Source organism: Mustela lutreola, chromosome 3, assembly GCF_030435805.1.
Source record: "Mustela lutreola isolate mMusLut2 chromosome 3, mMusLut2.pri, whole genome shotgun sequence".
NCBI lineage: Eukaryota > Metazoa > Chordata > Mammalia > Carnivora > Mustelidae > Mustela > Mustela lutreola.
The window spans coordinates 107,800,461-107,814,057 of record NC_081292.1 but is presented as its reverse complement, the minus strand read 5'-3'; the positions used below and the strand labels follow the sequence as shown (position 1 = coordinate 107,814,057).

At 48.8% G+C, this 13,597-nt stretch overlaps 1 protein-coding gene and 1 pseudogene across 1 annotated transcript; both read left to right on the top strand.

Annotated features, from left to right (window-relative positions):
* Window positions 1–1,787: 1,787 nt before the first annotated feature.
* LOC131828240 (U2 spliceosomal RNA) lies at window positions 1,788–1,889 on the top strand (annotated as a pseudogene).
* Window positions 1,890–6,340: 4,451 nt separating this feature from the next.
* Window positions 6,341–12,678, top strand: TMEM177 (transmembrane protein 177). The gene is made up of 2 exons (XM_059166633.1): window positions 6,341–6,417; window positions 7,971–12,678. The coding sequence occupies exon 2, from the start codon at window positions 7,993–7,995 to the stop codon at window positions 8,926–8,928; it is 936 nt and encodes a 311-aa protein (XP_059022616.1). The 5' UTR covers window positions 6,341–6,417; window positions 7,971–7,992; the 3' UTR covers window positions 8,929–12,678.
* The last annotated feature ends 919 nt before the right edge of the window (window positions 12,679–13,597 follow it).

The window sequence follows — 13,597 nt, the reverse complement described above, 5'->3', positions numbered from 1 at the left end:
AAAAGGCAATGATCATTTCAACCAAAGCAAAATTTGACAAGATTTAACACACTTACATGAAAAAAACACTCAATTATTAGAAGGCGGAAGAGAGTCAGTAATGCATCCTCTAGACTGAGAAGGCACTTTTAACAACAAAACACAAAGCAAGCCACTCCATACCACTTACCTGCCGGTAACGATGGACGGGCCTCCAGAGACCTGGCTGCCACGACCACTCCAGGTGGTACCAAGCTTTTATCCTCCACCCACTCCCTGCTAGGCCCTGACTGCAACCCACAGCTCTTATAAAGCGAGGGGCATGGTGGTGAGGTCCCAGGGTAGTTATCTGAAGTGGTGTCACCTGTGTGCCCAACGGGCTCGCTACTCATTATCTCAAGTGACATCATCTATACCAAGATGGAAGGCCAAAGATGGAGTCAGCGTTGCCAGTACTCCTACACTCGACAAACCAGGAACAGAAGTAAACTGCCTCTATGTAATAAAAAGCCATATGAAAAACCCACAGCAAACATCATACTCAATGAGAGACTGAAAGCTTTTCCTCTAAGATCCAGAAAAAGACATGAATGCCTGCTTTCACTATCTTTAACATAGTACTAGAAGTTCTATCCAGAGCAATTCAGTTAGGCAAGGAAAGAAAAAGCATCCAATTGGGAAGGAAGAAGTAAAATTATCTCTGCTCATAGTTGATATGATCTTATATGTTAAAAACCCTAAAGATTCCACACCAAAAAAAACCTGTCAGAGTTAGTAAACGAATTTAGCACAGTAGCAGGATACAAAGTCAAAACATAAATTTCAGTTGCTATGCACTAACAATAAACAATCTGAAAAGGACATTATAAAAATACTTCCATTTACAATAGCAACAAAAAGAACAAAGTACTTAGGAATTAACTAAAAAGGTGAAAGACATAATGAAAACTATAAAATGCTGAAAGAAATTTAATTAGATATAAATAAATGGGAACACATTCCATGTACATGAATTGAAAGATTTCATCTTGTTAAGATGTCGGTGCTATCTAAAGCAATCTACAGATTAAATACAATCCCTATCAAAATCCCAATGTTATTTTTTTTTTTTACAGAAATAGAAAAAACCCATCCTAAAATTCATAGGGAACCTCAAGAGACCCTAAATAGCAAAAACAATCTTGCAAAAGAAGAACAAAGTGAAGGAATCACACATCCTGATTTCAAAACTTACTACAAAGCTACAGTTATCAAGTCAGTATGGTACTAGCATAATGGCAGACGAATAGAACAGAATACAGAGTCCAGAAGTAAACTCATACATATACAGTCAAATGATTTTTGGCATGGGTGCCAAGACCATTCGATGAGGACAAGACATTCTTTTCAACAAATGGTGCTGGGCAAACTAGATATCCACATGCAAAAGAATAAAATTAGACCCTTATCTAACACGGTATACAAAAAATTAACTCAAAATGGATCAGAGACATAATTGTAAGACCTAAAAATGTAAAACTCTAGAAGAAAGCATAGTTGCCATAGGGTGATAGGGCTTCATGATGTTTCATGATGCTGGATTTGGCCATGGTTTTTGGATATGACACCAAAGGCATAGGCAACAAGAGAAAATAGACAAATCGGACTTGGTGAAAATTTTAAAACTTCTCAAAAAACATGAAATGACAATGTCCACAGAGTAAAAAGGTAACCAACAGAATGAGAGAAAATGTTTACAAATCACATATCTGGTAAGGGATCAATATCCAGAGTCTATTGAGAACTCCTAAAACTCAGTAACAAAACACATCGCTTCTTGGCCTTTTGGCTAAGATCAAGTTGTAGTCGCTGTTCTTATCAGTTTAATATCAATAACAAAACAACCAAATCAAAACGTGGACAAAGCACTTGAATAGACATTTCTTCAAAGAAGATACATGAATGACCAATAAACACATGAAAAGAGGCTCAATATCACTAATGGTTAGGAAAGTACAAATAAAAACTATGAGATACTGTCTCACATTCATTAGGATGCCTGCTATCAAAATGTCCAGAAAACAGCAAGTGTTGGTGAGGATGTAGAAAAATTGGAGCCTTCGCTCACTGTTGATGGGAATGTAGATGGTATAGCTTTTGTGGGAAACAACATGGCGGTTCCTCAAAAAAAAAAAAAAAATGCCATTTCATCTAGCAATTCATTTCTGGGTTCATATAAAAGATTTGAAGACCTGTACCCCTGAAACAAATAATACATTATATGTTAATTTAGGTTAAAAGATTTGAAAGTGGGGTCTTGAAGAGAGAATTTGTACACCAATACTCATAACAGCGTTATGCACAACAGTCAAAAGGTGGAAACAATCAATGTCTATTAACCAATGAATGTATTAAACAAAATATGGTGCATACATATAATGGAATATTTTTCAGCCTTCAAGAGAAAGGAGATCCTGTCACATGCTTTAACATGGACAAAACTTGAGGACGTTATGCCCAGTTAAATTCCCCCTTCACAAAGAGACAAATACTGCAAGTTTCCACTTACATGAGATACTTAGTCAAAATTAGCCACTGAAAGAAGTACTTACTATTTACATTGACCGAGAGGAGGGAACATGCCATGCCCTGTGGGGCAATGGGGGAGGTACCAGGCTCAGTCAGGAAGAAGGAGGAACAAGTAGAAAGCAGGGCCCAGAGCTTTCTCTGTTGAGGTTTCCATGGGGAGGAATGGTGAGGCAGGGGGAGAGTTTGGAAGAAGTTTAGGATTGGATAGTTTGAATAATTTTGGCAGGCTCTGGTCTTACAGGGTGGCCTCTACTTGTCCAGTACCTTACTCTGGGATTATTTAGAACAGGGAAAATATTGGGTTGGCATGTGAGAGCTGAAGGAGGTGGTCGGGGGTAAGGGCTCTGGATTAGTTGGTTTGCCATATGAAAGGCATGCTTGTGGTGGAAGTGGGGGGGGGGGGTGTCATTTGTTATCTCTAGAAAATAGCTAATCCCAGGAGAGGCAGTCTTTCAAGGCTCCCAAATTGTAAAACTTCTTAAAATATGGAAAAGTTTAAAAACATGACTCGAACACTGCCTCAGTTCTCAGGAATCTCTGCCACCCCATCAAAGTCATTGACTCCCACACTCATACACTTGACCTTGCCATCACCAATATGGATACTGTAAGGTTTTATAGGCGAGATAAACATGACACCAGGCGAGGTAGGCACAAAGTAAGATTTATTAAAGGCACTCTCTAGCGAAGTTTCAGGGCTCAGGGGAAGGGGAGCCAAGAAAGTTGCGCCAGGAGGAGGTGGGCACCCTCAGGGGAGGTTCCGCAACTCTGGAAAGCAGAGTAGGGGAAGTAGCGCTGTGAGGGAGTTGACGGGGGGTCTTTTATCTGTCTCCTGCATAGGTATTGGGTTACCTATGGTGACTGACCTGGGCATACATCCTTTTGGCGGGAGAGTCAAGGGTTACGGGGGGGGGGGGGGGGGGGGGCGGTGGGCTGGAATATGGTGAGACCCCACCGTGGCCAGATCGCAAGGCAGCGGTAATTTCCGATGCTCTTCCTGCACTGCCACGGGTCATTTCTATCGTTCTTCCTGCACTCCCAGAGCCCGCCGACCCAACAGATACCACCTCTGACGCATCCATTTCCAGCCTCCTACCTTCTAATCACCACTTCCTTATACACATTAAAAAAAAAAATTATTATGGAAATTTCCAAACATACATAAAGTAGAACACAGTATAATGAGCTCTGCCCTAAACTCATCAGGAAGCTACAACAACTACCATCATTTTGTTGATGTTGTTTCCTATCAGACCCTGGTTTTTGTGGTGGTGCTTGTGGTTTCGTTTGGGCTGTAATATTTTGAACTAAAGAGCGGACCTCATGTCATTGCACCTATCAACATTTCGTTATGCATCTCTAACCGATAAGGACTTTTTGGCTTACGTAAAATTCGTGTTTCATCCCACCTAACAAAACAAGCACTTCACTAACATCACCTGACACTCAATCCATATTCAGATCTCCCTGTGGTCTCAAAGCTCTCTTTTTTTACTGTCAACTATCAGTTCAGGATTCCAACAAAAGCCACGTGTTGCATTTAACTGCTAAGTCTTTCACATCTCTTATTTTATAACATTCTCCTTTCCATTGTTTTTATGCCCATGTTTTGTTTAGAGAAAGTGCATCATTTGCCCTGCGGACTACCCCACATTCCAAATCTAGCTGAGGTCACATATGAAAGCAGGTTATAGCACTATTTACAGACACGAACGAGCAGCCAGATGTGGAGTCTCAGAACCCAAACAGATCTCAGTAATACAAGCTAATAGCTCTATGGTCTGAACTGTGCTGGGCATTATATATGCATGAACACATTGAGTCCCCATAATAAGCCATTTTTTTAAAAAGATTTTATTTATTTATTTGTCAGACAGAGAGAGAGCACAAGCAGGAGGAGCAGCAGGCAGAGGGAGAAGAACACACACACACATCCGCACTGAGCAGGGAGCCCCGATGCGGGACTCAGCCCCTGGACTCTGGGATCACGACCTGAGCTGAAGGCAGTGGCTTAACTGCCTGAGCCACCCAGGCACCCCACTCTCATCTCAATTTATTAACGAGAACACTGGGCCCCGAGAGGTTCACTCGCCTAAAGTCACACAGCTAGTAGGGGATGGAGCTAAGATCTAACCTAAGCAGTGCAGCTCCAGCATCCGTGCTGTTCACCATTGCTAGATTTACATCTGGTCACAGGCCCCTTTATGACAGACTTCCAGGGCCAAGATTAAAGGGAGACCCCCAAATGCCATCCAGGGACATGTGATTTGAAGTGCCTGCCCTCACTGTCTTTAGTTATATAGATAAGGATATCCAGAAAACTTTCACAATTAGGATGTAACAGGATACCTTAAGACCGATATTATCCTCACTTTAGAGATGAGGAAACTGAGATCCGGAGGGGTGACATCCTTTACAAAAGAGCAAGAGCCCCCTGCCTCCTAAGAAATTTCTCTTTCCCTAAGCTGCAGTCTCCCTGAGCACTGCTTCTGAGCTGAGGCACCAGCCCAAGTCTGGCGGCAGCCACACCAGATCTCGGTTCTTCTCTAGCATCAGCACAGTTATCTCTGCCAAACCAACCTATGACTCCAGAAGGATCTGCTGAGCCAAGCCTGAGACAGGAAACACCAGCCCCATGGTCTCTCCACCTTGAATCAGGTATGGTCCTGACTGACATTACAGCTAGTTCTTTTGTGGTCAAGAGCCCTGTAGAAAGGGCTGAGCTAGTGGCTTGTCTGGAGACCCAAGGGTCCACAGCCTGCTAAACGTCAGAAGCCCCAATGCCCACAAGTTTCTGGATCTCCTTACATCTCATCTTCCCTCACAGTCTCACCTTTCCACCCAGGAGATCAGTTCTTTTCCCCTCTTACTCCAGGGCTTGGATGGAAGAGAGAGTCAGATGCAGAGGCCAGGCCCATTTGGGAGAATTAGCAAGACCCACTAGGCTGAATTTGTATGGAGGCAGGAGATGGAGCAGAAAATGTTCAAGGACAGGAGTCCTGTGCCATTCAGGCGCATGCTAGGTGCATATGAGCTGCTCAAACTAAATGCCTCCCTTCTTTATCTGTAAAATGGGAATAATGTACTTCATGTGTCCACAGACTTTTTCTGTAAGGGCCAGATAGTCACAATTTTAGGCTTTTTGTTTCAGCCTGTCTCTGTCCTGGCTGCTCAACTCCGTCCTTCTGGGATAAAGCAGCCACAGGAAACTATAAAGAAATGGGCATGACTGTCTTCCAATAAAACTTTATTTACAGAAACGGGTGGCGCACTGGATTTGGTCCACCCGCAGGGTGATGATCCCTGACCTAACTGGAGCGCTGCTAGAAGACGAGGTGACAGGCGCGACGCTGCTCTGTGGACTGTACAGTGTGGATCATTTGCGAGGAACTGGAGGGGCAGCTGCTATGGTAATAAAATAAAGCTCAGCGCAGCTTACTGGCGGTGAACGCTTCCAGACAGAAAAGGCCTCCGACCCGGTAGTCACGTGGGCAGGGGCTCCGATGGGGGCTTAGCCGTAAGCCACCTCCTGACCCACGCAGATACGCTGTTTCCTAAAGGCGGTCTCTCGAGTGCAGACAAAGAAGCGCTAGTCCGCTTTGGTCATCCTGAAGCGAGAGTGGGGCAGTTCGCAGCCCCACCGCAAGGTGCTCCGACACCAGCCACCAGGGGGCTAGTCTGCTTGCCACGGTCCCTACCCCCCGAGGCCCGCCCCCCGGAGGCCCGCCCCCCGGAGGCCCGCCCCCACCGGATCCTGCTTTGCTCCCGGCCCGCCCCCTGTAGTCCCCGCCCCCAGAGCGCGGGCCGGCGTGCTCTGCGCCAGACCCGCCCCGCGCACGTGTTGCGGCTTCCCAGGCTGCGGCGGAGCAGGTGAGCCCCGGTTGCGCGCGCGCGCGGATTCGCGGAAGTGGGGCGGGCCCCTTCCCCAGGGTCTTCTCCAGTTTCTTGGTCGAGCTGCGCGGCTCACTGAGCTGCCGGGACGCCCAACCGGGAGCCCTCTGCGAAATTTCCGCAGCACCGCTTCGCCCAGCCTGGAGCAGGGCCTTGGCGCTGGTGGGCCTGGGGGCGTCGGGACTTTGTCCAGGACCCTTGCTTTCCTAGCTTTAGTCCCTTAGTTGGGAATATAGGCCCAAGTGATGTGCCCCTTTAGGAATTTTCGTGGAAACAGGCCAGGCGGTACCCCCACGTTCTTGTTTGCAGCAACCTACGTGCTAATTAAACCTATCACAAACAGGCAGGAAGACAGTAAGCTTCAACCAAAGTAAAATAATTATGAATTTTTGCTGAAATATTTATGGATGAAATAAGAGGACACCCGGGATGTGTTTCAAAATAAGCCAGTTGGAGGAGGAATGTGGGTGGGAGAAGAGAGGAAACAAGATTGGCCATGAGTTGGTTGAAGCTGGTTAATGTGCTGTTTTGTCTACTTATGTAGATATTTGTAATTTAGAATTAAAATTTTTTCTGAAAGGGAAAGCTCTCTGATAGTCTGTGTGCCTCTGTTGGCTAGGGTTGTCAGGACAAGTACTGGATGGCAGGATTTTATTTTCTCGGGATCTGGAGGCTCAAAGTCCAAGATTACAGTGTCAGCATGACATTTCTTCTGAGACCACACTCACTGGCTTGTAGATGGTCACCTCTGGCTTGTGCTCTCATGGTCTTTCTTCTCTAAATGTCTGTGTCCTAATCTGTTCTCCTAAAGACACCAGTCAGATTAGATTAGGACCTACCCTAATGACCTCACTTTAAAGACCCCATTTCTAAATACAGTTACATTCTCAGAGACTGGGGCTTAACACTTCAGCATATGACTTTGGAGGGGACCCACCATTCAGCCTGTAACTTCGCCACTTGGCCAGTTTGGGGGTTTCGTTCAATTAATCTATCTCTGCCTCAGTTTCCAATGTTCAAAAATAGGAGCAATATAATTAGGTCATGGATTTGTGAGGATTCAGTTGTTGGATAGTATATATAAAGTTCTCAGAATTGTGTCTAGCATACAGGAGGTAAGAAATTGAATTTAGGTTTCACCTATAAATTAGGGATCATAGGACTTCAGAGTGGGATGAAGAGTGGAGTGAGGCAGTTGGTATTTCATGCCGAGCCTAGCCATGGGAATACAAGTTAACAATCACAACATTATCACAGGGGGTGCCTCCTGCTGTGCCAGACCAACTGTTTTATGTGCATTCATTCATACGCTCATCACAGCCACCCCAGGGATGCCATTGTCGGTGCCTGTTTGGCTGCCTGGGGAAAGTGGTGCACAGAGATGGAGGTTGGATTTGAACTCTGGCTTGAGAGCTCCTGCTCTTAACCTCCTCCCTCTATTGCCTCTGTTCAAAAGGATGTGGCCCTGGGCTATGTTCGGTCAGCCAGCTCACCCAGGGAACCGTTGGCTGATTCTCTTTTTCTTGGCTCAGGTTTACAACGGTGCCAGCACTCATGGCTGGTCTCCTGTGGCGGGCTGCAGCATTTGTGCAGAGACACAGGACAGGCCTGTTGGTGGGTTCCTGTGCAGGGCTGTTCGGGGCCCAGATCTCCTACCACCTCTTCCCAGATCCCGTGATCCAATGGCTGTACCGGTACTGGCCTCAGGGCCAGCCAGCCCCACTCTCCCCAGAGCTGGGGGGGCTCTTCCAAGAGGTGCTCCAGGACATCGGGGTCCCCTCAGGCCATAGCTACGAAGCTTTCACCACGTTCACCTTCCAGCCTGTGAGTGCTGGCTTCCCGCGACTCCCTGCGGGGGCTGTAGTGGGCATCCCAGCCACCTTCCTGGGGAGAACACTGACCAACAGCAATCACCCAGTGGTGGTGCACGGACAAATAGTGAACTGGCAGAGCCCAGCAGGCACCCGGCTGAGAGATGCCTTGACCCTGTCCCACGAGGCCCAGAAGTTTGCCTTGGCCAAGGAAGTGGTATACCTGGAGAGTGGTGCAGCCGCCCTCCAGGCCCTGCCGGCCCCAGCTTGTCTAGCAGGAACCTGGGCCCTGGGCGTGGGTGCCAAGCATGCACTGGGGCTCTACGGAGGCCCCATGAATTTACGGGCGGCCTTCAACCTGGTGGCAGCAGTGGTGGGCTTCGTGGCCTACGCCTTCTCCATGGACTCTCTCACTCATGCCCTGGAAGGCTGGCTGGACCGTCGCACAGCTGCACTGTCTGCAGCCTATGCCCGGGGGGGCGTGGAGTTCTATGAGAAGATTTTGTCGGGCAATGTAGCCCTGCGCAGTGTCTTGGGCAGTCACGGAGAGAAGCTGTATACGCCCAGCGGGAACATCGTTCCCAGACACTGGTTCCGCATCAAACATTTACCCTACACGACCCGCCGGGACTCCCTGCTGCAGATGTGGAGGGCAGCACTCACCGCAGGCCGTTCCTGAGGGACTCATCACAAGGATGGATTGGGCTCATGCAGACACCACCCTGCGTTGACTCTGGGGGCTCTTGGTGCCTTCGGCCCCAGAACCCAGTGTCAAATGAATCAGAGACTCTAAAAAAAAACAGCTTAGATTCTATACCTGTCCATGATTCCAGTGACCTTGGGCAAGTCCCTTTTGAATCTGAGCCTCAGTTTCCTCCGCTGTAAAATGGGGGTATTTGTAAATCACCTGACAGGATTTGGGGGTTGTGTGAGCTATGAACAAAAGGGCCTGGCCAAGAGGACACGCCATCAATAATGGGATGTCCCTCCTTGGTCTTAGAATTCCAGCAGGCTGTGGGAGTCAGGCCACATCTCCCCACCTGAAGTGCTTATAGATGGGAACACTTTCCTATGGTGGAGAACCACCATGTAGTTCATCTGGTGGTCTCATCTCACTTCCTTCCACCGTGGGAGAAAGTAAAGCTTTAGAGGCCCAGGTGAGAAGCTAGCATGGCCCTAAGAGGCTGGGAAAAGGAGCTTGAGGTGGGAATTCAGAGCAGGTTTGCCCAGGCCTGATGGCATGCTCAGACAGACCCCTTGGCCTGAAAAGGAGAGAAAGTGTTGCTGGAACCTGGCAAGACCTGTGGCATGGGAGACTTGGCAGGAACTCTGGGCAGAGGAAGAAGAAGGAACGAGCCATTGCAAAACCAAGGCCTTGCAGGGAGGGCACCTGCTGATGTAGTCCAGAGCGGGGCCAGTACCTGGAGAGGAGAGGAACCAGGGAGTTCCGAGGCGGGTGGCAGGAAGGAAGCAGGGTGGAGGTGGGTGAGATGGACTGAGCCTAGTGTCGCACCCGGGGCCCAGGGGAATGCTGCACCCTTACTCTGTTCATTTCCTTCAAAGCTTCCTGGTGGCAGGTAGATCAAACCCCACTTTTAATCCCTGGACAGGAGACCCCCTTCCCAGGAAAGGTGAGGGCAGCTGTGGCCAGAGAGCCAGACTCACTTGGCCATTCATGTATTTTTATTGCCGATTGTGTGTTTTCCCTGGAAGAATGGAAGCATTCAGGCCTGGCGTCGGTGTAATTCAGGGTGAAGAGACGGGGCCACACCCAGGGAAGGGCGCAGGGGTGTAATTCAGGGTGAAGAGAAGGGGCCACACCCAGGGAAGGGCGCAGGGCAGTACCAGGAAGCCCACTCGGCCGTGGCACGCACTTCCTGCTAGAGGCCGAGTGGGCAGTGGGCAGTGAGCAGGGTGCGGTAGCAGGTCTTCCTGCTGGGTCAGTCACAGTGGCTAGAGGTCAGTGCTCTGGCTCCATTCAACCAGCATGTGGGTCCCAGTGTTCAGCCTGGGCAGACACCCCATCCCTCAGATCCCGGGATGGCAGTGGGCACATGCTTGATGGATGCAGAGGTGGACAGATGAGTGATTGAGTGGGTGAGCCAAGTCTCTGCTCTGGGAAATGCCACTGCAGGAGACCCCTTGGCTTGTCATCCAAGTGCTGCTGCCACATGTGACTGATCTTGGCCAGAGAAGTGTAGCTTGGGGTCTGGATTTGAGGAGCTCCAGCTGCTCCCCAATCCCCATGTCAGCGGCTTTCAGTACTGCAGGAGCAGGGTGATGGCTTCAGGCATTCCCCAGGTGGTTCCTCCAGGCCATTGTCCCCACCTCTCCCAGCTCTTGGACATGCAGATCTGACTGGGTTCCATCCTGCCTACAACCCTCTGTGGGTGTCCTGTAGCTTTCTGGCTAGAGCCACCTCTCTGAGCCCCGGCCTAATGGCCTCTCTAGCCATCTGGTGTGCCCCCCCCCCGCCCCCCGCTATATGGAGCCTCACCTCAGGAGCCGTTTGGTTGCTTCACTGCTGGCCCCCTCCTTCAGTGCCTGGGTCTGGGCTGCTCTTTACCTCCCTGCCCTTGTCTCAGGTCCTCAGAGCTCCTCCAGCAGTAGTACTCAACCACCTGACTTCGAACCTTCCCCATTCATGCCTGTCCCATGCCCTGTACCTCTCCGCCCCTCTCAGGGCTTACTGTAAAGAAGTTACCTGGCAGATAGTACTCAGCCTCCCCTGCACTGAAACATACTGTTTGCAAGGGTAGGGTGGTGGGTCTTGTTACTGCTCTGGACTGAGGCCTTCCATAACATTGTTGAAGGCGCAAGCAAGGCTCTGAAGCTACAGCAGCCGGGCCTGGCACCCTAGAGGCTGAGCTGTGACCGTCCGGCTGGCTGTGCACGTGGGCAAGACCATCTGAATCCTATGTGACCCTATCCTGGCTTCCCAACTTGGGACTCTCCAGGGGCTGAGCCTGCCCTGGCTTGGATCTGGGGTTGTTGTTCCAGTGGGGGACACAGGACCTTATGGTTACTTCCAGTAGAGCACAGATTCCCACTTGGGCCACCAGCCACCACCCCGCCAATGAGCTTTAGGAAAAAGGGGAACCTCCAAGTTTTATGATATATTGTGCCCCCACACATGGATTTGCGGTTTGTGCCCAGAAAGCTTCAAAAACATGCTCTATGGTTTCATAGATGGGCTAGGTGGCAGGGGGTTAGCTGGTACAGGTCACATCTTTCCTCAGATGCCAGCTGCGTGCCTTAGTCATCAGCATTGCCCTGTGTCCCAGGCGAACGTTATTCTCCTGAGTACCCCCCCCCGCCAGCTACATGTTCACAGTTCTCTGAGTGTGAATATGCAAAGATACCCAACACCCCAGAACAGTCCTCCATAGGATTCCAAACTAGGCTAACTGACAGGGCTACCGTAACACAGATGCTCTCCGTGCCCCTCCCTCTGCCGGCATATGCACGCACACATGCAGACACAGTCGGAACACAGGAAAGGGGGTCCCAGAGTCTTAAGCCATCACTGGCTCTGCCCATTCCTGACCCTAGCAGGCCCCACTTCCTTGTCCAGGAGCCACAGCGCTGTGCCCCCTGCAGCCATGCCTATAGCTGGTGTATACACGTGGGACCCACATCTCCAGGCAGGCTTATACTCCAGGCTGGGCTGGAACACATGTTTGGGTCCTTACCCAGCGAGACCTCTCGCCTACTACAGCCCTACAGTAATGCCCACGGGACCTCTGTTGTGCACCAGACACTGTGCAAGCTTCCTAGAATCTTTTTTCAGTTAGCCCCAGATTGGAAGAGGTAGTCGGTAATGTCATTTCAATTCTACAGGCAAGGAAAGAGCACAGCCAAGTGAAGAAATGGGCCCCAAACCTTAAAGCTTTGAAAGTGACAGAGCAGGGATTTGAAGTCAGCACCCTGGTTCCAGATCCCTGTTGGGAGGCCTTCATTTACACTGTCCTGTTAATCCTGAGGGTTTTGTCGTGGAAATTTGTGCTGTGGCCTCTACAGCCTTTCTTCCATGCCGGTTAGAGACGACTTTCCGACCTGACCTCTTGTCAGGAAAAAATGGCCACTGAGTAGATCTCCCCTCTTCCAGGGGAGACCCTTTCAGGTAGCTGAAGAGAAGGGGGCTGCCCAGTCCATCTGATTTGGTGCTGAGGTGGGAATGGGGTGAAAGCGCCATGGGTTACAGAGCCCTTGGGCCCCGGCTGAAGACAAGGTTACTGTGGGAAGCAGGAAAGAACTCGGCAGCCAGCTGTGGGGTCAAATGCTGGTCCTCCCACTTTAGCAGAGTGACTTTGACAAGTGATTTCACATTTCTGCCCGCGAGCTTTCTTTTTAATGGGGTTGTTAACATATAGCTCCTGGTATTGTTTGATAAAATGAAATAAAGTTTGCAAAATGCAAAGCCCAACAAGAGTATATAGTAAGCTTTATTTTATTTTTGGTAATAATGACCTGTCTTTGTCATTTACTGCATTTGACAGAAATTACCCTTTTAAATTTTTACCTGTGACACTTCTACTTAGTTTAACTGTGACATGTACAACGTAGTGTAAATGAGCCTCCATATTTTGTCAAAATACTGTCTTCATTCTTTGATCATGTCACACGCAGCACACACCCACTCCTGTGCACCCACAGCCAGAGCCAAACTTCCTCAGTGGGACCCAAGAATAAGAGGTCTGTTCAAAGTCTCAGCAGAAGGGAATACACTAACTTTTTTTTTTTTTTTTTTTTTTTAATTTTATTTGTCAAAGAGCACGTAAGCAGAGGAAGCGGCAGGGAGAGGGAAAAGAAGCCTCTCCGCTGAACTAAGAGCCCAATGCGGGACTCGATCCCAGCAGTCTGGGATCATGATGTGGGCTGAAGGCAGCACTTAACCAACTGAGCCACCCAGTCAGCAGTATCTCCTTAAAGACAAAGGTCTTGAAAGGATTAGTGCTCAATGTTCTCAGCACAACAACGCATTTTAGTTCACAGGGTATTTTGGCAATGCTTCATCTGGGCAAGAATAGGGGCTTTGAGAAATAAAGATTTAAGGGATGCCTGGGTGGCTTAGTCAGTTAAGCGTCTGCCTTCTACATGGGTCTTGATCCCAGGGTCCAGGGATTGAGTCCCGCATTGGGCTTCCTGCTCACCGGGAAGTCTGCTTCTCCCTCTGCCTGCTGCTCCCCCTGCTTGTGCTCTGTCTCTCTCTCTCTCTCTGACAAATAAATAAATAAAATCTTTTTAAAAGAAAAAGAATAAGGTTTTAAGAAAGCTTGCTATTTTAGGGCTCAATTTTAATATAATGTAAGTTTAAAGTCTTTACATTTTAAACAAATAAAACCTCA